Source organism: Pyxicephalus adspersus, chromosome 4 (genome assembly GCF_032062135.1).
Source record: "Pyxicephalus adspersus chromosome 4, UCB_Pads_2.0, whole genome shotgun sequence".
NCBI lineage: Eukaryota > Metazoa > Chordata > Amphibia > Anura > Pyxicephalidae > Pyxicephalus > Pyxicephalus adspersus.
In genome coordinates this window covers 131,984,299-132,010,885 of record NC_092861.1, presented here as the reverse complement: position 1 = coordinate 132,010,885, position 26,587 = coordinate 131,984,299, and the positions used below count along the sequence as shown (strand labels likewise).

Below are 26,587 nucleotides of genomic sequence, written 5' to 3'. Positions count from 1 at the left end.
GCACACAGCTGTTCGAGACTTTTGGGCCTGAATATTCAGGCTATGAAACACATAACTCTATTTTGTGGGGTTTGCAGGGAGCCCTAATCGTAACAGTTGTTACGATTAACAACTGTGTTGAGTAGGAATGAGCCTCTGACATCCCGGCGAAAACTTCCAATGGTTTAGCGAAATTTGGCCGAACCGATTTCGCGAAACCATCGGAAGAGGAAATTAAAACAGGAGGATTCCCAGAGCTGCATACAGCCCTGGGAATCCTCCTGTTTGTGATCCCCGGGGCACTAGAAGTTAATTAACCTCTAGTGCCCCAGGGATTGCACACTCTTCTCATTGAATGCAGCCATAGCTGCAGTCATTGAGAAGATGCCCGGCAAAGGGGAACCTCTTGACATTGTAATATAAGTATCTCTTACAAATTATATATTTGTTACAGATACAAATGTATCATTTGTAAGAGATACTTATATTACAATAAGTATACAGCTGTGGCTGCATTCACTGAGAAGTGTGTGCGATCCCCAAGGCACTAGAGGTTAATTAACTTCTAGTGCCTGGAGATCGCAGAGGATTTCCAGGGCATGATGCAGCCCTGGAAATCCTCCTGTTGGCGAGAGCTCAACCTCTCGGCGAATCAGAAGGCCGTTCTCGCTTACATTTTCGGTAAGTGAAAAAAAAGGCCGGATTCGCCGCGAGATCGAACTTCATATTCTCGCTCGCTCATCCCTAGTGTTGAGATGAGCCAAAAAAAATGTGAATGCACAACCCATTGTGACCAATAAGAAATCAGCATCAGTAACCTCTGCTTTGGATGCTTGAAGCACAGCTGGAGGATGCAAGTACCGTTGGAGCACTAACAATAATAGGCCTGATTTATTTAGCTCTCCAAGACCAGAGCAGATAGATTATCATGGGAGAACCTGGGTGATCCAGCAAACATGCAATGGATCTGGTGCAAGGTTTAAGCATTTACCAACTGATTGCAAATAATTTTTAGGAAATCTTTTCAAGGTTCTCGCATGATAACCTATCTTCTCTGGGCTTGAGGAACTTTCATAAATCAGGTGTGTGGGCAAGCACAGTTTGCCATCGTCCAGGGATGACAGCTCTGCAATCTCCCTTACTCACCCTTAACAACTGGTTCTATGTTAGCATAAGCATTTTCTGCTGCAAGTGTCTTCTTCCTTCAGGCATACAGCAGCCTGCGATGGTGTAACTCTCACACACATGCATAGTAAATGGTAAGGGAGATGTCTTCTTATTCCTTACCTGTGCTCTCTGGATCCCTGAGGGAAACAGAGATGGGACAGTTTGCTACACTGATGGATTCTCTTTGCACTTTCCTGCTCGTTCCTGCCATTTCCCATTTAGCTGTCATTTTTACAAGTGTTACTAGTACTTGGAAAATAGGAGTATAAGTAAGTAGAAATAGTTGTTTGACTTATCTATGTAGCAGAGCTAGCAAGGAGCTGTTTTTGTTTTCTTCTTCAACATGTACTTTCTCGTTCTTTTTACATACAACTCCTGTAGCCTCCATGACTGTATAAGAATGTGACTCTTTACTGCTACAAATTCTTAAAAGGGTTCAGTTTTGATTGTGAATGTATCCAGTAGTGTGTAAGAAAAGCAAACAAAAAATATATTTAAAAAAACTAGCAAACCAGTAGAAAAAAATGACAAATAGGTCATTCTTTACAGGAATTCAGAAAATGGGAAAATCTGTAAGAAAATGGCTCAACCTTTTCCATTTCTATTATAATGTACATGCAGAAGACATTCTGTTCTGCTCAGCAATCAAAAGCCGTGTGCCTCTGTTCTCATTGCTCACCTTCCTCCAGGGGAGATGTGACATATGGCAAAATTGAACTCTGAGAAGAGGCTTGGTTAGCTACATTTATGTGAGCATCAACAAGCAATTTATGTAGAGCTCTTGCTATGTTAAAAAAAAAAAAAACTTTTTTTTTTTTTAATATTATTGATACATCAAGCAGCAGAAAAATTACCAAAGCTCTACTGATTATCTTCAGCTTCAGCCAATTTAAGCTGCGGTATTCCCCCGTTCAGAAATATGTGTTATGTAGCCTCTGCCCTACTTTTTCTTTGCAAGTTGATTTCATATTCTCCTGCTTTGTTATGTAACACACACACTAGACAAAAGTCTTCTACTTGCTTGCTTATTCTCCTTCACTCCGGCTGTGCATCTTACACAAACATTTCCTCCTGCTGCATTTCTTAAAGATTGTTCAGAATAATTACATCTAATTGCACATTTTTACATCTTTGAAAAGGTGAAGCTTTGCAAATTTATGATTTGTAAGTCTATGTTAAATCCCTGATAAAAAGGCTTACGGGCTAATGTTTAGTGCAGCTGAATCACTTTATTGGCACTCCTCAAAAAAATGACTGCTTATGTACGGGCAGGGAAATGCCTGAGTAGTAGTTCCATTACAGAACTGCAAAACTACTCATTGTTAAATGTTCTGTAAACTTACTTCTATGTAGATATATAAAAACATCCAACATTTTTTATGTGCCAAGGAAGCACTGTTTTACTTTCAAGTTGTTCCACCAATATGTAACATGTCTATGCTCATGACACACGTTTCCAACACACAACTTGGATCAATTTCTACCCACCACCCTAAGCACACATTTATTACATTACCTTATATCTTTTCATATACCATCTTAGAATTTATATTTAACCCCCCCCCAGGGTTTTTTTGGACTTTTTTTTACCCCCTACGGTAACAAGTACATAATATTAACCATTTTCCTTACAATACCTTTATGCTTTTGTTCACAGAATCAGCTAAATGCTCTCTACATAATTACCCCTGAAGTAGCTAATAGGCGAAACGACGAAGGAGAGACATTTGTTTCCCTTTTTCTATAAGATGCTGATTTAGTAGGAATTTTGATGTCTAGTTTCTGCTCCTAATTCCCCATATACTTAATACGGCGGGACCTCTTATGATTATTTACCCTGTGAGGAACTACTGATTATATGTTTTGGTGCTAATACCATTTGTACTATTTGTATGTATGAATTTAATACATATTGAATGGCCTTTAAAAAAAAAAACCCCACCTAATTGTTTTGTTTTTTTGCGTCTGAATCTTACCTTGTAACATCCTTTAATTCTTTTTGATGGTCCTACAGATTAGTTTTTTTTTTCATTTTAGCTTAGGGAGGGTAATTGCCTCAAATATATTCTTATATGGACTAGTAGTATTTAGGTAGGCAGAACCCAGGATGGCTGTCACCATTGTGATTATATTTGCTGTTATGTTTGCTGGGAGTTCAAAGAACACATAGGAGTGTTATTAGCTGGAGGAGAAGGAGGACCTTCACTAAGGCAAAACTCTGGTGTGCAAGATCTTCCTCAGAGCAACTGAAGCTATGGCTATTCTACTGCAGATAATACTAGAATTCAAATATTGACTGTGCTTAGATAGTGACTTTCAGGCAGATCAGATATCTGTACATAGCTTACGACAAAGCTTTCCATACATTGCAGAGAGGGAAAAAGCCACCCACAATCTACAAACAATGTATGACAACAGGCAGTGTCATGCTTATTCCCCTTGATGGGCATAGAATCTGTAGAAATATTATTAATTTCTAGGTATGCAGCCACAAAATGTGGGTGGATGGTTCTTAAAGAGCATGTGCTTTATTTAACAATTTTTAAAGCATGGTAAAGGGGATGTTATTTGCTATTTGCTATTTAATATAAAAGACAAAAAATAACAAATGGTTAAAAGAAAATCTTTTTAGTCTGTCATCAGTTAGTGCACTTGGATCAGTTCTCTATTATTTTTTTCATTATTATTTTATTGCTATGTTATGGATAGTGTGTAATCTCCTATTCAGTATTTGCAAACAAGTAAATGATCAGTGGAGGGACACGTTATTGTTGTTCAGATTCTAAGATCTAACCCTGAGGTAAAGAAAGAAAATGGCAAGATAAAATTTTGAGTTGTACAATGTTGCATAAGTATACAGTACAACCAAGAGCACTTATGTGCATGTGCTCTCAGTTTGACACAAACATTATACTACACAAATAAATAACAAACTTCAAAGACAAATACATAAACCATCAATATACAGTTGAAGCAAAGTGAGTTGAATATGCTCTGCAAACACTGTATTTTGTTTAGTTGTAAAAATTGTGGCCTAAAATTATTACAACACCCTTTGACTAGCTCCTATGTAGGTGCTGCAATATTTTAATTGACTAGACCATTTAAAGTGCAAGTGTAGTTTTTCTGCTTTCCCATTAATCCAGATATCATTCTTCATTACTGAAGCTGGTATTAGCTCGGAAACAAGCATTTTTTACCAGCTGTCCCCTGTGCATGCTTTGGAAGTGCTTAATACCGAGGGGTGGAGAGTGCTATCCATTACATTACTGGTGCATATACAGAGGTGGAGTAATTACACTTTAATTTACTAGTTATATACAGTATTCTCCCCAGAATTTTTTTAAGGTGGGTGGGATGAAGCTGTGGGTGGGTGGCAGCTCTTGTATTGTGACCCAACTTTTCAGCAACTGCCCAAAAACAGCCGGGTGGTTACTGAAAACTGCCGGGTGGTGAACCCAGCTAAAAGGAGCCGGGGAGAACACTGATATACATTTTCTTCCTATGAGCAGGTGCTTTAGGGAGCCGCCAGCCTTACCTTCTGAAGAGTTTGTAGCGTTCAATGAAAGGATGCATTAATTGAAACACTCCTTCCACCCCCATGTACCAAGGCTTGACATCACGTCTCTGTTATTAAATCCTCAAACGGTGCCCCTACACAGAATGACCAAAGAGTGGCAAAGAATTGGAGTACCGTTATGAGTTACATGTTAAACACAATGTTAAACATGGATATGTAAACTTAAAAACAAAGCTGCCCTTTATTAGGCAGTAATATTTTATTTACTGTATACATATACACATAATACAAAATCTTGTTATTTTTTCATGCCTTTGCCAGCTTACAGTGACAATTCCCCGTTTGTGTTAAAAGTTCAAGCCTTTGAAAGATTCTTCACAAAGCATATTGAATATTATGACAAGGTAAGTTGAAAACAATATTTTAATACGCAGCTCATTGATCCACACTCCCAAATTTCCCATCTAAAAGTATTATGGTTTCTTTTTATTGTGAAAAATGTTTAAATGATTATTGCATTAACACGTCACTATATGCAGAGTAATCATTTGGGGTCATACAGTAACTTTTGTTTGCTCATAAAAGGTGTTCTATGAACCTCAATATTCCCCAACTGTAGATATATCACAATTTAAGATTGGATACCAGTGGATGCACAGCTTTATTATATAAATATTGGTATTAAACACAGCTAGCTATACCATAACAGTGTGCAATACTATTTTGTTTACATGCCTCCTCAAATTTCTTCAACCTCTTCTCAGTCAGAGGTGCTACTGCTGGTGTGCACACAACTCTAGATAACCTTTTTTTATCTTGCTTTGTGTAATGCAGGGATAAAAGATCTGTCGACTTTCTACCACCATGCCCCCATTTGGGAGATGTCTCCTCCTTTACTGTCTATTTAAAAGGTATTGGAACAGTGAGGAGAACTGCCCCCTCTATTAATGCAAATTGCTAAAAAAAACAGGGTTACTAGTTTGATGAGGAATAACCTTTACATGTATTATATTTATTTTTTATCCCCAGTCAACAGATTGGGCCTAATTTATTAAAGCTCACTAAGACTGGAGAAAATAGACTGTCACAGCGGAACCTGGGTGACCCTACATCCTGGAATACATCTGGTCCAGGATTAAAAGCATTTGCCAAGTAGAAACATTTTTGCTAGATCACCCAGGTTTTCCCATGGTAGTCTATGTTCTCCAGTCTTGGAGAGCTTTAATATATCAGGCATATATAAAAGAAAGGCTACGCAGACACTTGCAATGGCTCTCGCCGGATAATCGGCTCAGGGCCGATAACTGACAAGAATCTGGCATGTGTACAGCACCCGTCGTCCGAATGACCGTCCTGGCGGATCCATGGATGGTGGACAAGGAACGATCCTAATGAAAGTGAGGGAGGAAGTGCAGCGGGATGTCGCTCCATCGTTCTACCCTTCCTCTCTCCATAGGGCAGAACGGTGCTGTATGTACAGCACTCGTTCATGCATCGTGCAGTAGTTTGTCGTTAGAAAGGATTGTGAAAGATCCTTTCCAACGACAATTATTGCATGCGTGTACCCAGCCAAAGTCTCCTTAATAGGGACAAAGTTAGAATTTTAAAGCTCATTCCTGGTATAAACAGTTATTGTGTAAATACAAGAGGCATTTGTATTTTTATTTGATTCTTGCTGCACCGTTTGTATTTCTTCCAGACCTTTAATCCAGCATTAAAAAAAAAAAAAAAAAAGATTGTGGAGCGCCTAACTGCAAACAAAACTCATTAAATATTAGAGTATTAAAAGCCAGTGGTTTTACTGTGTTTAGGCAGAAGTAATTGTGGGAGGACATTGGTGCATTTGAAAGAAACATGTAAACTCTTTGAAATGAGTGTCCTTGGTTTATTTCCTATGACCCTGGAGTAGGAATGCAAGAGTGCCAACCACTTAGCTATTGTAATATGTGTATATATGTCTGTTTGTATCAGTGATTGTTCAACATTTTAAAATATTTTATTTATATTTACACTTGATTGTAAAATGTTGTTGACTGACCTTCACACGTATATACGTTTGATGGACATCTTATTCCTAAACAAATAATAATGTGGATTTAAGATTTAGTGGTTCTGTTGATCCAAAAGATCATTTGTAATTTGAAGACCTGCAAACCTGGTTATAGATAGGAGTACCAATTATGTTTCTTAACCAGGGTTCCTCCAGAGGTTGCTAGGAGTTCCTCGAGAAATGAGCATCTGTGTCCCTCAGGTTAGTTTACCTGACACCAATAATCTTTTTGTCTATCTGTAAGGCTGACATTCTTCCCAGTGGCCAGGAATATAACAGGCATTCTGCCTACTGACCTCCACACTAATGTACTATGAGCTGTGAATATATCAATTATAGCAGGGATTCCCTGAAGACCTGAAAATTATTTCAAGTGGGTTCATTATGTTAAAAGTTCAGAAAACACAGCAGCAGACCATATCTTACTGGAAATGGCCTAGTTCACAGTGATACCATAGATATAGAAAAGGGCTTTCTTCAAACTGTTATTATAAGTATGAATATGCACCATTGTCTAAAATGTTGTATTATTTAACAACCCATCCAATGGAAACAAACCAAATGATTTGGAGGGGCATCCATCTACTTTTACTTATAATGTATAGATGCATTGGTGAAGAGTCTGCATACTTGGGCCAGTTTATTGCTTTAGAAATAAGTCTTAAATAAGCATTTTGTTTTCCGCAGGATGAAATTGAAAGAAAAGGAAGCATTCTTGTGGATTACAAGGAACTTCTGGAAGACGATGACCTTATGGCATATGTTCCCCTGTCCACTGAGCTGAAAGAAATGCCTGAAAAAATACTGAATTGTATGGGGCTAGCAATACACCAGGTGTGTGCAAATCACTTACGCACAGTGTGGTGGCCAACGGGTAGGCAACAGCTGGTGCTCATAATGCTCTCATCCATTAGAGATTGTTAACATTTTATAAAGCAGCTGAACTACTTCAACTATATAAACCTCTTGATGCATGTCAGATCATTTTTTAGTCCTATTACTCTAACTCTAATGTTCTAATTCGTAAATGTTCCAGGACTTTTGATGTTCTTACAGTATGCATCAAAATCATATAATTTATTTAACATATTCTTTTTTCTAATGATTTCTTTTTAGAACAGTAAACGTCTCTTGTCTTATATACTAGAGAAACAATGGCAGCTAACATTTTTGCAAAATTGCATAATTTCCTGTTTTTTTTTGTGGCTATTGCGAAGTGTGAGCATGAGCATGTTGGATGCTGGGGTATGACTAAAAAAAACTCCATGGGCCCTCTTCCTCTCTATAAATGCCACCAAATGATGGGTGTGGCCATACTGCAGTGACGGAGGGGAGGGTGTAAAAAATAGTTAAATAGAACATAAGTCCTCTTACTATATAAAATGTATGGCTTACCTCTGTGCCCCTCTTGCAGCCCTCTTACACTGTGCAGCTCTGCACCACCCTTGCAACCCACTCATCTGCACGTCTCTTACTGTTACTCTTCATCACTCATCTATTTGCAATGCTTACCTTGGCACTTTCCCTAACTAGTCTTCTTTCGTTGGGTGTGGGCTGCCTGGATTTTTTTGTGCAGCCATCAGTGGCAGAATTGCTGAGAGGGCAAGGTGTGAAGGCCAAACAGCTGTTCTGTATGGCAGTGATATATGCAGCATGAATCTATGTAGGACCAGGCTACGTACGGATGATTCCCATCTGATAATCGCTTCAGCGCTAGTATCGGATGAGAATCTGACGTGTGTACAGCACTCTCCTGATGTTGTTAATGGATCCGCAAGCGATCATAATACAAGTGAGGGGGAGAGAGCGTAGCAGGGTACCGCTCATTCTCCCTCCTCCCCTCTCCATGGAGCAGAATGGTGCTATATGTACAGCTTTTGTTTATGTATCTTGTCTTGTCTTGTCGTTGGTAAGGGTCATGAAAGATCCTTTCCAATGACAAGCCTGGAACGTGTGTACGCAGCTGTTGTTAAATTGTAATGTGCAGCTTACCGTTAAGTGTAAGACTAAAATTGTGGTCACAAAAGTTGCGAAGGCAGCAGTATATTTTTTGATATAAATGATATCATATTTGCTTTTCTTGTAACCACTGTATTATCAGTAAACATCATTGTTCATTTTTACTTTTCCTTCCATAAAATTACCCTTATTTACCAAAATGTATGAAAAAGCAAATGTCTATAAATTACGTTTATTCTTCCTTTAAAATATGTACTTTTTACATCCCAAAAATGTGCTGTCTTTGTTGCAGGTGCTAACCAAAGACTTGGAGAAGCATGCAGTGGAGTTACAGGAGCAGGAGGGTCTTCCAATTGAAGAGACACCTATAGTAGATGTCCCATATATACATGCTCGGTAATTACTCTTTGTTATCTGTCTCCTTAAAATTATTATATCTGTAGTTTACTTTGCTTACATTTTTGTTATTTTTTTCCCAGGGTGTACAATTATGAACCACTAACCCCTCTGAAAAATCTCCGAGCTAATTTGTATGGCAAATATGTGGCACTGCGTGGCACGGTCGTTCGAGTTAGTAATATTAAACCACTATGCACCAAAATGGCCTTTGTATGTAACATGTGTAGAGATGTACAGAGCTTTCCCTTTCCAGATGGGAAATACATATTGCCAACAAAGGTAAATCGCTTTTATTTACAACACATAAAAGAATATTTTGAGATTCCTGTAAATGAGTAAACTAATGTTTGCAATAAAACTTTATACATGTCCATTGTCAGGAGGCAGTCCGATTCTTGCACCTTAGTTTATATATAACGTAACTTTCACCTATCTCAACTTTCACCAGGTTTGGCACTAGAGATAGGTGAATGTACAGAAAGCCTTATGAAGTACGAGTACCCATTACATTTCAATTTATTTTTATTATGACTCTTTAAGATGCTACCTGTCAATTTGGTTAGGAGTGGGGTTCTTAGATGAGGTTATAGGAGGCAGAAAGATCACGTGGTTGCCATCATTGTGGTAAAATTCAGCATTAGCTATAACAATGGCAAGCTCTGAAAAGTGTTATTCTGGATCCTTTTTCTTGGATAACTTCCCCCCATGTACCTGTACTCTTATTGAATAGTAGGACATCAAGGGTTGGTTGAGGTTAAGTGTTGTCTTTAGTTATATCCTAATAAGACCCAAGAGGGATAAGATAAATATATAGTTATAACAGAGCTCCCTTTAATAAAATAAATTTGTCTTTTAGTGTCCTGTACCAGAATGCCGTAGCCGTTCATTTACCCCCAACCGAGGTTCTCCACTGACATTAACTGTGGACTGGCAGACAATTAAGTAAGTGGAGCACATGTTTAAAAACAAAGTTTGTGTGCATTATGGTAAAAATAAATGTCCTGTTCAACCTTCATTTTGTATTTTTATACATAACTGTTCTGTATGAAAGCTGTTAAAGATCAAAGTGCTTGGTATACAATAACTGAAACAATACAGCTATTAGTCATCATCCGTGTTTTTTTCAGCATGAGCTTTATAACGGAGATTTGCTTATAATCACGGCTTATCTACTTTTGTGACTGAAGAATATAAATATCAGACAATATTTCCATATGAAAGATTTGGTGATAATAAAATTATTTCAGAACCTGAGCAGAGAGTTCATGGTTTCATCTCCGCTGTCTTAGATGAATCATGCAGATGTTTGTTCTATTCACTGATAACAATGCAGCACAGAATACAGGATGTGTATATATCAGCACAGTGGCCTTGTATATTTGACATTTATATTTTGTTTCTGTAAAAGTTGCAAAATAAGAATGTACTTTTACTCAAGGTTGTGAAATATTACGATTTAAATAAAAATGTATACAGAAAGATAGATATCAGTAGATAGATATGTGTATATCTGTGGGTAAATAACAGGAAAAAAAGAAGGGAGAAGCAGCGCTGGGAGTTATTTAAACTCCGCTACAAACTGATATGTTAGTTTGTGATCCTTTGTCATCCAATCACACAATCATCTTTTAAAAGGGCAGCATTGTGCAACTTTTCTGTGCATTGTTGTTCATTGGACAGCCCATTCAAAAGAATTGAACCTCAATCCTCTGAGCTTTTTGTGTTGATCTTGCTGTGAGAATTATCAAATGAGGTAAAGGTAATTTTTAGGGTAGTGACAGGGAGCACAGATGAGGGATCATTAGTTTGTAAAGGGGGAATAACAGCGTTGATCTCCAGCATTATCATGTAGGGTGTTTCCTGTCTATGACTATTTCCTGAAGCATTTCCCCAGCCTCCAATAACTCCTATAGTATGTCCACAGTCTCTGACCATCTCCTGTACAATGTCTACAGTTCCTTACAACTTTTTTTTTAGCAATATGTTTATTTAGTTTTATACTAAAGGGTATGTTTATACCCTTTAGTGATCTCAGGAGTCTCCAATATAAAGTAAGTTTACTGCCACTGCTCTAAGTCTAAGAACCCAACACGAAGCATATTTGGCAAGCCAAAGTATTCAAAGCTATAACATTCATTGATTTGATTATGTACAAATAAGGTTACCAATGAAAAAAATTAGCTAATGGGAAATGTTTGTTTTCCCGTTGTAATCTGCCATGTAAAACCTGCTTCTCAATAAGAACGCTCATTTATCCTGATAGACCCTTAGGCTACACACACACATTATATTTTCACCCAAGACAAGCATGACTATTTGTCTCGGGTGAAAATCTGATATGTGTAACAGTCCGCCACAGTGGCTTGACGAATGACCGATTGGGAACGACCACTGTGCATTTCTATGGAGGAGCTCACAGCGGGGTGCCACTCATTCATCCTGTACTCTTTGTTGATCAGAATGTACAGTGCTTGTTCATTTATCTGTCACTGGAAATGATCACAAAAGATTGTTTCCAGCAACAATCATCTGATGTCTATCAGTCATCTGTATGAGGCTTTAAACTTTGTCCAATGTTTCTACAGTGTACATGTTAGAGTGAATATAATGTGTATTATAAAAAAGACTTTACCTGCATTTTCTCTTCCCCTGCAATAGCATATAGCAGTATTATCTATAACACACATTTGTAATTTCAAGTTTTCTATTCTTTTATCATCCCAGCAAGTTTTCTGGACAATTTATTTATTTATTTATTTTTTATAATGTTTTCTTCATTTGACATACTGTTTGCGATTGCAGAGTCCAGGAGCTGATGTCAGATGACCAGAGGGAAGCTGGGCGAATACCAAGGACGATTGAATGTGAACTAATTCAAGATTTGGTGGATAGTTGTGTTCCTGGAGATATGGTGACCATCACAGGAGTTGTTAAAGTGTCGAATGTAAAGGATGGTATGTGACAACCTAACTTACAGAGAGACAAATACTGAGAGGCCTCAATTATGTAAACCTGCCAACAGCTAAAGGTTATTGTACTGCTAATGTGAAAAACATTGGCTCCTTAGAAGGCTCTTTAGAAGGATGGCTGCATTTAATTTATGTTAGATTTTGGATAACTTTTTTTTGTTTTATTGCTCTCTTGTAATATAGTTTACAGCCTCCATCCACTCTCCTATAAAACAACACATACATTGCCTGGGGAATTGGTGTGTGAATATTCAGATATTAGGACATCATTTATGGCTTTCTATCCCTGGGCAAAATTAGAATGCATCTGGGTATAAAGGTGGCAAAAGTTTTAGTCCTTCTCATCTTCTCAGTTTTAGGCCTTCTTAGCTCTAATAAAAAAAAATGGCTACATATGAGATTTAAAGCAGAACTAAACCGTTTTCATACTCACCTGCCCCCATTCTATTGCAAGTATTCCATCTTCCTCCTTCTCCCCTCCTTGTTTTAATCTTTATTGGCCAGGCAGGGATGATGTAATTCCACGCTCTTGTGTTTGTTCAGTCCTGGCAGTCGCACAGGAAGAGGTACGCCTTACTTGAATGCAGCCACTTTCTGTCTATATGTAGTCCAGCAATGGCTGCATGGCATTGAGTTTAAAACTGCTTATAATTTTGGGATGAATTCCAGATGGTTTTGCGTTCAAAAACCATGTAAAAGTGCCAGAATAAATATTGCATATATTGGTAACTAAGTGCAAGAATGTACAAGAAAACTTATACCAGGAATTCATTTGTAATAACTGCAGTCATGAATTTGTTGATGCTGTTCAGAACTGTGCCCTGTGTTATGTTTTCTGTCTGACATCATGATCATGATCTTCTAATGCTGTAAAAAACACTCTTGTTGATCTGTCTGTGAGAAATCACAGCCCAGTGAAAACTCCTATCCTTATCATCTACTCAAGCTATAAGGATTTAGGAAGGCAGGTCTCTTCACACACATGAAATATGAATCACATAGAACAATAGAATGTAAATGTATAGTGTATAGAATATCTGAATGTGCAGAAACTATGTTTGTTTTATCAATGTTAAAAAGTTCTTGGTGGTCAAAGAGTTGCATAAGCCTGGAAGTAGAAAACCTCTTCAAGGTAAGACATCCACAGAATAACTTTTAATTCCAAATTTTGGTTATATTTCCTTTGTGTAGGAGGGTTTAAAAATAAAAACAATAAATGCATGTTTCTGCTGTACATCGAGGCAAATTCAGTCAGTAACAGCAAAGGTCAGAAAGCTAAAGACATAGAGGGGAGCACCAGGCATGGGGCAGCTATGGACTTTTCTCTGAAAGACCTGTATGCGATTCAAGAAATCCAGGCACAGGAGAGTCTCCTAAAATTATTAGTCAAGTAAGTAAACTGTATCTTGCTGCCATTATGGCTTGTTGTAATTTGACATTAATGATTTATGTGTCCATTAAATCACTAAGCATTTACTTTAATTAGCATTTTTTTTTCTAAAGTCTGCCAGCATTAACTTACTGACATTTACTGATGAAGCTTTTACAGTGACTTTAATGTTGCTAAAAAAGAACAAAGCGAAAGTTTAGTTCCTGAAAAGCAATTGTCTCACCATGTTATTGGTGGTTGCTCTATATGTGATCATTCCTTTACACAAGTTCGGCCTTGTGTTGTTTTATTGAAAGCAAACATTGATTTGACATTAGAAAGTCAACAAGAAGTTTGGGATAATGTTCTGTTTTATCTGTATAGGAATGTATGGTCATATTTTTTTGGACATTTGTAAACTGGTATTAGCCATAGGTCAACGGAAGGATGAGAAAACGGAATCCGTCTGCTCTGATCTACAACCAGCAGGAGTCCGTGGAATTCTAGGATCCTCCTGAGAATACTTTGGGCTGTATGAACTGTGACTGACTGATACAAATCTGATAAGGTCTGCATAGCTCCAAGATTAATCCCACAAAGCCAGCAGCATGATACAGCTATATTTTAGCAGTTTGTAAAGGAGACTTTCTGACCTCCAGTGTAAGGTTACGTACACGCTTGCAGGGCTTCTCGTCCGATAATCGGCTCAATGCCTTTATTGGACAACAATCTGGCGTGTGTACAGCGCTCGTCGATCATCGTCCGAACAACCATCCTGCTGCATCCATGGACAACGACTATTGTAATAGAAGCGAAGGGGGAGAGCAAGAAGGGGGGTGCCGCTCCATCGTTCTCCCCCTCTCCTCTCCATAGAGCAGAACTGTGCTTTATATACAGCACTCCTTCATGCATCATGCAGTCCTTAGTTGTTGGAAAGGATTGTGAAAGATCCTTTTCATGGACAATTATTGCACATGTGTAAGTGTTGCATTTTTCTTACTGACCAGCAATGCAAGGGACATTTTTCCTCAATTAGTATTAGTAGGGGTTCTCCAGACACCACCCCTTCTTCTTTAAATGCAATGCCCACCCCCTCTTTCATTTAAGACAGAGAGAGAATTTGGTGAGGGGGATATATTGCGTTACAAATATTGGTTCATTCTATATGCTTCCTGCCAAGAACCTTCATACAGTTTGCAGTGCTAATTCTTTTTCTACAACCATAACTGAAAATAATGGATGGAAGTTTATCTTAAATAAATATTTAGAATGTAGTCTGGTTGGACCCTAGCTTTGGTTTATCATATACCTAACACAGCCTGTGTTTAGTTTGATTGACATTGTGTATATCTGTGCATTACAGCTATCATACACTTATTGCCTATTGTGTGCTACTTCCCCCACCTCCTAGATTATAAGCACTTCTGTGCAGGGTCCTCTTCTCTTCTTGTGTCACTGTCTGTATCTATCTGTCATTTTAAACCTATTTAATGTACAGGGCTGTGTGATATGTTGGTACTATATGTATCCTGCTAAATAATAATAATAATAATAATTTATGAACATGACCATTCCAATGGTACGGTATAGATCTGGATCAGCATTCCATTATGTGACTTTTTTATTACATTCAGACGCTAAATTGTTTTTGTTTTTCAAAACTCATGTTTTAATGAAAAGAAAGTATATCATAACTTTACTAGTAATATTTTCCTGTAGTACTCTTTAAACTGCTCAAGTTATGGTCCTGAATAATTAACTTTATGATTTTTGTTTTTTGTTTTTAGTTCGCTTTGCCCCATGATATATGGACATGAGGTGAGCTGCATAAGAATTCAAATGCAATGTGTGTTTTTGTAAGGTGGATTGCTTCCCTTTGTAAAGTGATCACAAGAATCATTAATATGTGTATGTATACCTCACATATATATTGTCAGATTCAAGGTCTAATTATTTTTTCAGAACAATTTGCTGCTTTAATAACAAATGTTAGCTCAAAGCTATGGTTATAGCTGAAAATTCATTTCTACTAAAGCTTTATTCTTTTTTTTATAAAAATAGAAATAAAAGAAGTCAGATATCAAGGATTCTGCATAGCAGTTGCTTGATTTAATAGTGCCCTTAATGTCCTTCAAGATGAAAAAAACGCCTCCATGTAAGGACACTAAGGAGTTCCACCACTGATTTTTCCTCTATTTCTAATATTGGGGTTGTGTGAAGTAAAATAAGGCACACTGTGGTATAGATCTACTGAGCGGTGTCAGTCGGGTACCATTGATTCTTCAGAAATGCTTAAAATATAACTTTCTTGTGTACTCCTTGTCTGGATTATTGCGGTACAGCATCCAGCAGTAGTCACCCTTACTTTCATTTTGAAACCTTAGTAGCGGTGCTCCATTAACTGAATGTCCTGGTGAAAACATTCTTGTTCTTCACTCACCATACCAAGGGAAGAATTCTAGATGTGAGTGCAAGAAATGACTTGAATGATTTTTAATGACGTGCGACAAGCCAGTTTCTGGTATGAACCAAGCAGATTCTGAACTCCTTCCTTGTATGCAGGAGACCTATGGTTGCCCAGAAAAATGTTCACACAGCCACTTTAATGCATCCCAAGCTTTTAGCTCAGCTGCTGAGAGATTGTTTGAAAACATCATCCTGCAAAACAGACCTAATCTGTGGCCCTATAAATATCCCTTCCTTCATTTTTGCTGTGCTTATGTTTGGAAACTTCTCAACAAGGTACTGAAAACCCATGGAGTTTGATTAACCCATGGCCTTTACAAGGTTTTTCATCAAGCCTAACTTGATATGGAGAGATGGTATAAATATTTTATACGGATAAACCAGAGGCAGAAATATGACACTGCTTATTCCAGGCTTATAGGTATCTCTTGGTAGCCAATCACGCTTGACATAATGGTCTCCCGTCGATCGGCCGTCCCACAGGCATAGGAAACAGCAATATTTTGTGAATCCTCCTTGCATTCCCATCAGTAAGCCAATGACCTTTAGATCCCTACAGATGTTCCACTGGTGTGTTTTTTACTGGATTGCTTCATAGTTGTCATAGGACTCCTTTAAGGTAACGGAATGGGCAATCGGTAAACTTGGTTTGGAATTACCATTATGCAGTAGGACTGCTATCAAGCTTCTTTTAGAGAAATCAATGAAGATACGCCATTCAGATGGAACATGCTCTTGTGACAAACTGTTAAAGAGTGCATTTATATCATGACAGTAGCACAGTGAGCCATCACTAGAGAAGAACATTATCAAGTTATGATTTTGTTTTCTGTAGTGAGTTACAGTTACACCCTTTGCAAGCAAGTGCTTCTGTTTAAACCTTGAAGCAAGAGGTTCTGCTTTGTCTTTGTAGACATTTATCACGAATGAGATCATTCAGCTCTGCTTGTGAAAAGGTTTCTGGTTCTGAATCTTCATCGGCCAAGTAGTCAGCATCAGATGATTCGGGGTTGTAACTGGTTGCAACTCAAGCGCATTCCTCATCACCTTCCACAGAAGCAAGTCCAATAAGTGGCAGTACCGGAACTGGCAATGAATCATCATCAAGAACAGGCCTGTTTGCAGAATCAAGGCTGGGATAAACAATTTTGTGCTTAGTTTTACCTGAGAATCCACTTTTGTTGACGCAGCAAAAAAAGCAGTCTATTAGATGGTCTTCCGGTTCTCGCCACACCATAGGGATTGGAAATGGCTTTCCTGCTTTATGCCGATTTAGCCAGTCATGCAGTCTGTTGGAACTGGTACAGATGCCATGTGGAGCCCAAGATTTATCCTGATTGCTGACTGGACAGCCAAAATACAATTTGTATATCTTTTTAAGTTCTGTGGTAATTTTGGTGACGTTGTGCTTTCGTCGTGAATGAACCCACACACGTAACAGAAACTGTCTGGATCATTAAGGCAATTTCTAGGCATGATGACAAATGAAATCAATCGCAGTTAGTGCGGTCTCTAACCTTAAAAAAATAAAACTGTCATTAAATGTTGTAATATGTTAAGGCTATTTATAACTAATTTCACACAGTATATACTTAGCTGCGTCACAAAAACTAGACGTGCTAGAGAAAAACTGAACACAGATTTGAAATCTGCATCAAAAATACTACACAGCTCACATATACCTATATATGATGAAAATGACTTGTTGACCTGTGTAATCTACAGTCACTGTGCACCACTCTGTGCCATCATTCAATCCTATAATCCATTTTTATGTTAAACCAGAACTAAATTAGTCAAAGTTTTATTGCAAAAAAGGGACAGGCAAAGTCCCTTCTGCAGTAAAACATACTCCTGCCTGAATGATCCCTTCAACTGTCAATATTGTTGAGCTACATGTGTGTTTGGTAGCCCGGGTACTCAGCACTTTGGCTTCCCCTGTGGCTGCAGGGACTGAATGAACTCCGGCGCTCCTGCGTGAGAGTCACACCATCCCCGTCCTGCCAATAAAGACAGCTAAAGATGAAAACAAGGAAGAGAAGGAAGAAGTTGGTGCTGCCCAAAACGTAATAGGGACAAGTGACTGCCAAGAATTGTTTTTGTCAGTTTAGAAACTGCTGTACACATAATTTCAAGTATTTGACGTGCAAGTTTAATAAATCTTCATTGAGCAAGATGAAATTTTGTTCTGACTATGGTCCAACTATGGTCCAACTAAAGATACCTACCAGTATTCGAGAACCTTGGCATTGTACTTTTTTTGTTTATGTTTGGATTGAATAACATTAATATGTGTACACGTCTTAACTTACCACAATGACAAAACTTTCTTGAAATGGGTAAGGATGGATAAATCTGGCCCAATTGCTTAGTTTTATGCCAGCATCTACTGGAGACCTCTCCCTTTCACCACTTATGGACACAAGCATTTATGTTTACTTGATGTTAGTGTGTTGGATTCTACCCTAATCTTTTTTTAGGAAGGCCAATAGCTTTATCCTTTTTATATCACAAAGCTGTATGGCCTAAATTTCAGATAGAGGTAAAAAAGAGTAGGGTATTCAGTAATGTTGCAGTTTGTATAGGTGGGGGTAAGGAAAGTTGATGCTTTACTTGGTTTATCCAGTTTTAAAGGATTTAATATGCGTGTCGTGTTTATTAAATCCTCTATGCTCATGAATCTCCAGTTACAATGTAGAGACTGAACTAATATTTATAACCTCAGGTCATTAAAAGAGTTACAGTAAATACATGGATCTGTTGATAAGCAATGTATAATATTTATCTTCCAAAGTAATAGAACATTCTAAATTGAAAAATGTTTTGTCCCCCACTTTTTCCATAGAGTGGGCAAAACTGCACATACACTCCAATGAGGAAGTAAATTATCATTTAGATTAAAAGCTAAGAACTTTTAGATTCTAGCACTGCAAGGTGACATGTTTTATACAATATGGTGAAAGCTGTGTGATTTATTTTCTTTATAGATTGTTAAAGCAGGGCTGTTGCTTGCTCTGTTTGGAGGTTGTCAGAAATATGTGGATGACAAAAACAGAATTCCTATTCGAGGAGACCCTCACATACTTGTAGTTGGAGATCCTGGGCTTGGAAAAAGTCAGATGTTACAGGTATGGATAATATATAATTATTTTTTAATGTGTTGAATGACTGGAGAAATGCTTGGGGATGCTCATTTGACACACAATATATTTCCAAGCTCAGAGCGTTGTGATTCATTTGTTTAGAATGTCTCTTTTTCTGTTGTTTCAGGCAGTCTGCAATGTGGCCCCTCGTGGTATCTATGTTTGTGGAAACACGACTACAACTTCTGGATTGACGGTAACGTTATCCAGGGATAGTGCAACTGGGGATTTTGCCTTGGAAGCTGGAGCTCTTGTTTTGGGAGACCAAGGTATGAAAAGTTTTTTAACAAAAAGTGTGCCTAAAACTATAAATATATTGTATGTCCTTTCACCAGTTATTTTGCATTCTCTGAGAAAGTGGGACAGGCAGTCTGTTTTGATATGGGAAACAGCTACACTTTTCACTAGTTTTATACAGTAGCCAAATAAATAAAAAATAAAATCTGCCATCTGGCAACTGTGCACAAAACCAACAATTTTTAGCCTTTTGTTTGAATTGGTTTTATAATTTTGCTTATTTACATTTCAGGTATATGTGGAATTGATGAGTTTGACAAAATGGGTAATCAGCATCAGGCACTGCTAGAAGCTATGGAACAACAGAGTATTAGTCTGGCCAAGGCTGGGATTGTGTGCACTTTACCTGCTAGAACATCCATCATTGCTGCTGCTAACCCAGTGGGTGGACACTACAACAAAGGCAAAACTGTCTCTGAGAATTTAAAGTAAGTACATTACCAATAAAAGGTAAGGATTACTAAACTGACATTTATTACATAAAATAATGAACTGTATAAATACTGGTTAGCTGTCATGATGACTAAGGGTTTAGTATTTCAAATCACTAGTCGGAAACAATTATTCAACTAGTGAATTTAAAAAATCTGCATCAACATAGGTGTATCTGGTCAATAAGCCATAGGACTGTCATGGCAGCCAGGGAAATAGCAAATTCTGGTGGTCAGCAATTATCAGTCAGTTACCACACACATACATATGTTTGTGTGTGTGTGTATATATATATATACATATACAAGGGGGTGTTGAGAAGTTCCTGGCTTTGCCCAGAAAGAAGAGAGCCAGAGTTATGAAATAACACATTTATTCAACATATTCCCCCCTGAGACTGATGCACTTGGTGCAGCGTAGTTGCAGCTTTTCTAGACCGTTCAAATGAAAGTCCTTTGGTTGGGCCACAAACCAGCTCTCAGCAGTATCTTTGACATCAGAAATGTCCTCAAAACGTTGCCCCTTCAGGTGTTTCTTCAAATTCGAGAACAGATAATAGTCCGAAGGGGCCAGGTCAGGTGAGTAGGGGGGATGGTGGACCAATTGGAAACCCAGGGTGTTCATTCAATTTGGCAGCCACAACGTTGGACGTGTGTGCAGGTGCATTGTCCTGCAAAAAAAGGATCCCTTTAATGAACTTTCCACAGCGTTTTGTCTTAATTGCCTCTTTCAGCTGGTCCAGGAGGTTAGCATAATACTTTCCGGTGATACTAGAGCCCTGAGGTAGGTAGTCCACCAACAGAATACCATCTTTGTCCCAGAAAACAGACGCCATGACTTTTTTGGGCGATTTCTGGGTTCAGAACTTCTTTGGCCGAGGGTACCTGGTGTGGCGCCATTCCTTTGACTGTTCCTTGGTTGGCCAAAATGGCTTTGGGTGCTTCAAGTCGTTCCTTCCTCTGATCACTGTTCAAACATTTCTGCACCCACTTCGCTGAAAGCTTGTGCACGTCTAGGATAGTGGTGATAACAAACCCAACATGCTCCCGTTAGATGTCAAGTATCTGGGCTATTTTTTCTGCGAATATTCGCCGGTCTTCAATAATCCGCTCATGGACGGCATCGCAGGTTGCCGGGTCAGTTGAGGTTGGGGGGAGCCCACTGCGGGTCTCATCTTCAACGGTGAAATGCCCAGTCTTGAAACAAGATATCCGGGTTTCAACAGTGCTGTAGGAAAGACACTTCTCCCCTAGTGTTTGTGACATCTCAGTGTGAATGTCCTTTGCTGACTTTCCCTGGAGAAACAAAAACTTCATGGCGGCCCGTAACTCTAACGGCATGAAACTTGTCACGTATATATACACACATGATGGCCTCCACCAACCAGTGGCTTCACCAACCAGTGGTTTGGAAGCCACAAGACCTATAATCTATATTCTACCCATATATGTATATTTATTATGACTCAAAATTGACAAAGCTTTTCAGGACTTTTCAGTGTGTTAGGAAACTCAAAGCACTCATGCTCATTGTAAAAGTTGATTATGGAAAGAGTGACATTTATAGGTTAGTGTCAGATTGTACAATGTATCCTTAAAAGCACAGAAGAGTCTGAGGGTCAACTGCTTTCCTGAAGCTTACTGCCCTCAAAGAGAAAAGGCATTCATATAATATGAGAAACACTTCATTTATTTATCAGCTATATTTAGTAACACATTTGATAAAACCTCTGTCAAATAACTATTATCTATTTTTAAAAAAAGTGAAATAGGTTACAGCAGGATTTATTTCTGAAAATTAGAGGCAGTTACTATAAAGTTATTTTATTTTCTGTATTACAAAATTGTATCATATGCTTTTTTTCTTCATGGGGCACGGCAAATTATTTAATACTAGGGTTCTGCTGATATTATAGACTGAACCTTTATGTTAATATGTTTAGTGATTCACTGTTTGCAATAATAAAAAGAAAATACAATATTCAATTCTTTCTACAGAATGGGGAGTGCTTTATTGTCAAGGTTTGACCTGGTGTTCATTCTGCTGGATACCCCAAACGTAGACCATGATCATCTGCTTTCAGAACACGTGATGGCCATTAGGGCAGGGTCAAAGGAGATTTTACAAGGTGCAACTGTAACCCGTATGGAATCCCAGGATTCCAATACCTCTGTACTGGAGGTGCCTTCTGAAAGGCCTTTAAAGGAGCGATTAAAGGTATTTCTTTGACTGTTTTCCATTTTTATTGTCCATGAAGTTATAAACAAACAACCATTCTAGTACTGACTAGAAGCTACCTCACCTCCAATATCCCAACAATGAGATCTGTTGACAGATAAAGATCCTGATTTAATAAAGTTCTCCAAGGCTGGAGAAGATACTTTCATCAGTGAAGCTGGGTGATTCAGCAAACCTGCAATAGATTTCTTAAAAGCTATTTGTTGGCAAATGTTTTCAATCCTGGACCAGATCCATTCCAGGTTTGCTGAATCATCCAGCTTCACTGATGAAAGTGTAGCCTCTCCAGCTTTGGAGAGCTTTAATAAATCGGGCCCAATGACTTGCATCTTTTTGGATACTTGCAGAATACCTAAGCCAAATGCAAAATGCAGAAGTGTAAGGTTGGCAAACATGGCAATTACTGTATCACTCTAGGTATCTTTTAATGTTAAAGTGCATGAAGGATTCGGATGTGGCCTCACTCTCTAGTTTGTTCTCTATTATTATTACTTTAGTAGTGGGTGTTTCAAGATGGTATATTGGGAATCCAAAGTCATGGATCTTACCTCCACCATGAAGTAAATTAATTTTTCCTTTGCTCAATATGATACTAGCACCAACCCTGTAAACTTTTGTAATAGGTTGAAGGAATTAACTTTTTAATGCTTGAAAGTTTGCATTATGTTTCTATAACTGTTTACCCATTCCAGCAGCAACCCCTAGCATGGTGGAGAAAACAAGTTTTTTACATTGGGTTCAATTTATAAAGCAATACATTTGACATTCACTGATATATTCTCTGGTGGAGAATCTTTCTGTTTCACGTGTTTCAATGCCTGTAATCAATTCTTCACCAAAAATGCTTCAGTGCATATCAGATTCACTGTTGTATAAACAGACCCCATAGATAAAAACAGTCTGCATCCAAAGTGTTTTTACATACTGATGTTTATGCCAACAGAAGTTCTGATGTGTTTTACAGCATGCACACTTGTAAATTTCTATGTATTTTATATTTTTATATTTATATACAGTAATATATTTGAAAGGGTTTGCTCACACAGTTTATACCTAATCTAGGTTCGGCCAAGTGAACATTTTGATCCCATCCCACACCAGCTATTAAGGAAATACATTGGTTATGCCCGACAATATGTACATCCAAAGCTGTCCCCAGATGCAGCTCATGTCCTTCAAGGTTTCTACCTGGAGCTTAGAAAACACAACCAAGGCATCGACAGCACTCCTATTACAACCAGACAACTAGAATCATTAATCCGACTAACAGAGGTATTTGTGTCCAAAACACAGAACTGCAGTATATATCTGAAAGATAAGACATTTTCTTTAAAGCAATTGTAGGCAATTTAAAACAATATTACACCAGGCTGTTATGGGTTATTATAACCATCACAGTTAACAGGGGGACCCTACCAAGGCACCTGCATTAACACATCACCATGCTTTATTTTGCCATGTTACAGCCCTTTTAAATGAATTTTCTGCCTAAATGCTGTGCACGCTAATGTGCCGCATCTCTGTGAACCCAGCTTTACTGTTTGCCCTGCATTAGCAGTAGTTTACATATCAATATAATTATAGAGATTTAAATATAAAGAACAGAAAGCAATTGTGCTAATTTTTAATCTGTTAAAAGGCAGAATTAGGCTGATGTATAATAATTTATAAAGGTTTGCCACTTTCTTTGCTCACGGTGAAGGTGGTGTACTTTTTTTGTCAGTCCCTGCAAAGGAAAGAGATACCACAGTGACTGCTGTGGAAACACATTTAATTCAATTCACAAAGCTAACAAGCCAAGATTATGTATCTAGTGGGTTTGGAAAGTTACAGTCACAAAAGTGAAATAAAGATCCTGTACAGGAATGCAGGAATAGATTCTGGAGAAGAGGGAAGGGGGGGGGGGGGGGGTGAGGTAATTGCCACCACTGTCTTTCAGTCTCTTTAGATAGATGGGCAGGTTAGTGGGAAAGGAGCCCAGGCTTAGTAGAACAACCAATGGTTGCAGGTTTGGTAGAAAGGGATTCAGGGTCCCATGCTCTGGGATGAAAGAGCCTTTAATAAATTTTAAAATTTTTTTTTTAATAAATTTTAATATTAATTTTGTAAAGGTGAGCCTTTACACTCCACCCCAGAACCTGGTTAAGGAGGAAGCCTCAGCCACACAGGACCTGGTGTGCTAAGGGTTAACTGTGCTGGTAGGGGACAATGAATGGCACATGAGTGATCAGAAGGGGACAATGAATGGCACATGAGTGATCAGAAGGGGACAATGAATGGCACATTTTCAACAATAAATGTGTACTGTAGTCTTCTTCATGGAAAAATAAGACATCCCCCTGAAAAAAAGACCTAGGGCATATTTTGGCATTTCAAAAAATATAAGACCGTGCCTTATCATAGGGGAAACAGGGTAAGACTCTGGGACCACAGCAGAAAGCACTTTACTCATGAAAGCTACAAACCACAAATATTGGGAATGCTACCATGTGTGTGGCTCATTGGAACTGTTTACTGTTTGAAGCTCTTGCTTCTGTAACTATTTCTGCTGAAGAAAAGCTTAGTTTTTATTTATTTTTATTTTTTTTGTATGTTTAAAAATGCTTAATTTGCATAATAAACAGCTCTGTTTCAAGACTATATGGCTGTGTTCTATGTGCTGCACTTATCACTCTTCCCCCATATATCACAGTCATTATTTTTGTGTTAAAGCCTTGTGAATTGGGCCTAATGTATTGTATCCATTATATAGCATGACTTTGACACAGACAGATCTGTATGATCTTTCTTTATTGATGATCTATAACTATGCAGATATATTGTATTGGATAAAAAAACCATGTGTTGTTTTGAACTGTGTTTGTAACCAGGCTCGAGCCAGGTTGGAGCTGAGGGAAGAGGTATCCAAAGAAGATGCTGAAGATGTTGTGCAAATAATGAAATACAGGTAAGTTGCCCTTCAGAAATACAGTTCTCCAGGTCCAGTTTCCCAATGTCTTTCTTTTCATCTAGAAAGTAGTAGAACAATAATCTCTTTTGTTATTTAAATAATTGTTTACTATATACATTTTTATGAATTGTTTATTTATTAGCTTTTTAAATAAAACAGAAAGTAAATTGACAATGAATATAGAAATGTAGGAACGAAGTGGAAATGTCTCTTTCAAATAAACTGTACATAATCAACACAATGCAGAAATTCATAAATCCTTTAAAAAATATTACCTACATGTTTACCAAGAGTAGGAATATGAAGGACTACACTTTTCAAACCAGAAATTTCTTAAGCCAGGTGGGAAGAAATTGTTGGGTGGCACACCTGTATTGTGACCCAACTCAAAAGTAACCACCCAAAAACAGCTGGGTGGTTACTGAAAAGTGCCAGGTGGTGCGTCCAGCTAAAAGCGGCTGGGGAGAACACTGGACTATGTTACATATTGACATGGAGTTACTCAGCATTATGAATAACAGTTGAATGAACCACTCTAGTAGCTCAAGGTTAAAAAAAATTGAACTACGTAGTTGTTGTTAACTAAAGTTAGGTCAGTTGTCATTATACTAATATGTTGAATGACAGGGAAAGGAAAAAGAGTAAAAGTAAGATGGGAAGAAAGGAGTCAAAAATGAAAGACAGATGGTAAGGAATTGCTTAGTTGATGGTGGTAGATTAATGTGGTCAATGCAGTGCACAGAAGGCATCCAAAACGACTAAGCCTTATCAAATTGGTAGAGCCTATCAAAGCTTAGCTATGAGAAGTTCTGTAACTTAAAGTCACATATTCTATTCCTAATGCCCATAATGGATGGGGTGAGGGGGTTTGTGATGGTATTATTTGAGGGCAATTATGCACCATGCAGCTGTGAGAATGTGTAACATTTTTGTGGGGTCAGGACAGATTGGAGGCAAGGAGACCAAGCAAATGAGTGACTAAATCCAAAGGATCCACAGCCAAAGAAAGATGAGAGGAGGTTATTGAGGTCATGCCAAAATGGAACCACAATCACTACTTTGTTTTTTGCATATCCAGCATTTCTCCAAGGCATCTGGAAAAGTTTATCTGGGGTATAATAGCAGCAATACAAAATGTTTTCAAACTTTTCCTAATATAAAGTACAGACAGGTTTTCCTTCTTTGTCCATATTTATATATTTATCTGCCTGTAAAAGGTTTATGGTCAGTTTCATATTAAAGTTCATACATTTTTTCATACCTTTTTTTTCTTTTCTTTGCTGTACAAATAAACAGTGAATACAGCTTGCACCCAAAGGATTCCAGAAGCATTAACATTTTTCTACAGAGAGAACACAGCACTTTCCTTTTAGACTGTGCAAGCAGGAGAGAGGGGGATAAGTCATTGCTTACTGAGTTTTATAAACACAGCAAATGACATAGAAATATTCAATTTATGTGAGAAAAAGCCCAACCCACCACCTGCTCACTAAAAATTAGAATATAAGATATTCACAAGTAAAACTTTTGATTTGCCTATCCAATGCCTCAAAAATAAACATAATATATATTCATCTACTATACTTTCTTCTCAGTTGCAGATTTTTTTCCACTGAATGAGGCTAATTTGTGATTTCTTTTTTTTTTTT

At 37.9% G+C, this 26,587-nt stretch overlaps 1 protein-coding gene across 1 annotated transcript in view; it reads left to right on the top strand.

Moving 5' to 3' along the window:
- Window positions 1-26,587, top strand: part of MCM8 (minichromosome maintenance 8 homologous recombination repair factor) — a gene marked incomplete in the record, with an annotated part of 35,960 nt that overhangs the window by 7,819 nt on the left and 1,554 nt on the right. The window contains 14 exon segments of the mRNA XM_072409653.1: window positions 4,988-5,070; window positions 7,404-7,550; window positions 8,968-9,071; window positions 9,155-9,353; window positions 9,931-10,016; window positions 11,877-12,028; window positions 13,235-13,433; window positions 15,200-15,230; window positions 18,866-19,006; window positions 19,149-19,290; window positions 19,551-19,746; window positions 21,748-21,967; window positions 23,051-23,260; window positions 24,859-24,935. Coding sequence (XP_072265754.1) covers window positions 4,988-5,070; window positions 7,404-7,550; window positions 8,968-9,071; window positions 9,155-9,353; window positions 9,931-10,016; window positions 11,877-12,028; window positions 13,235-13,433; window positions 15,200-15,230; window positions 18,866-19,006; window positions 19,149-19,290; window positions 19,551-19,746; window positions 21,748-21,967; window positions 23,051-23,260; window positions 24,859-24,935 — 1,987 coding nt within the window.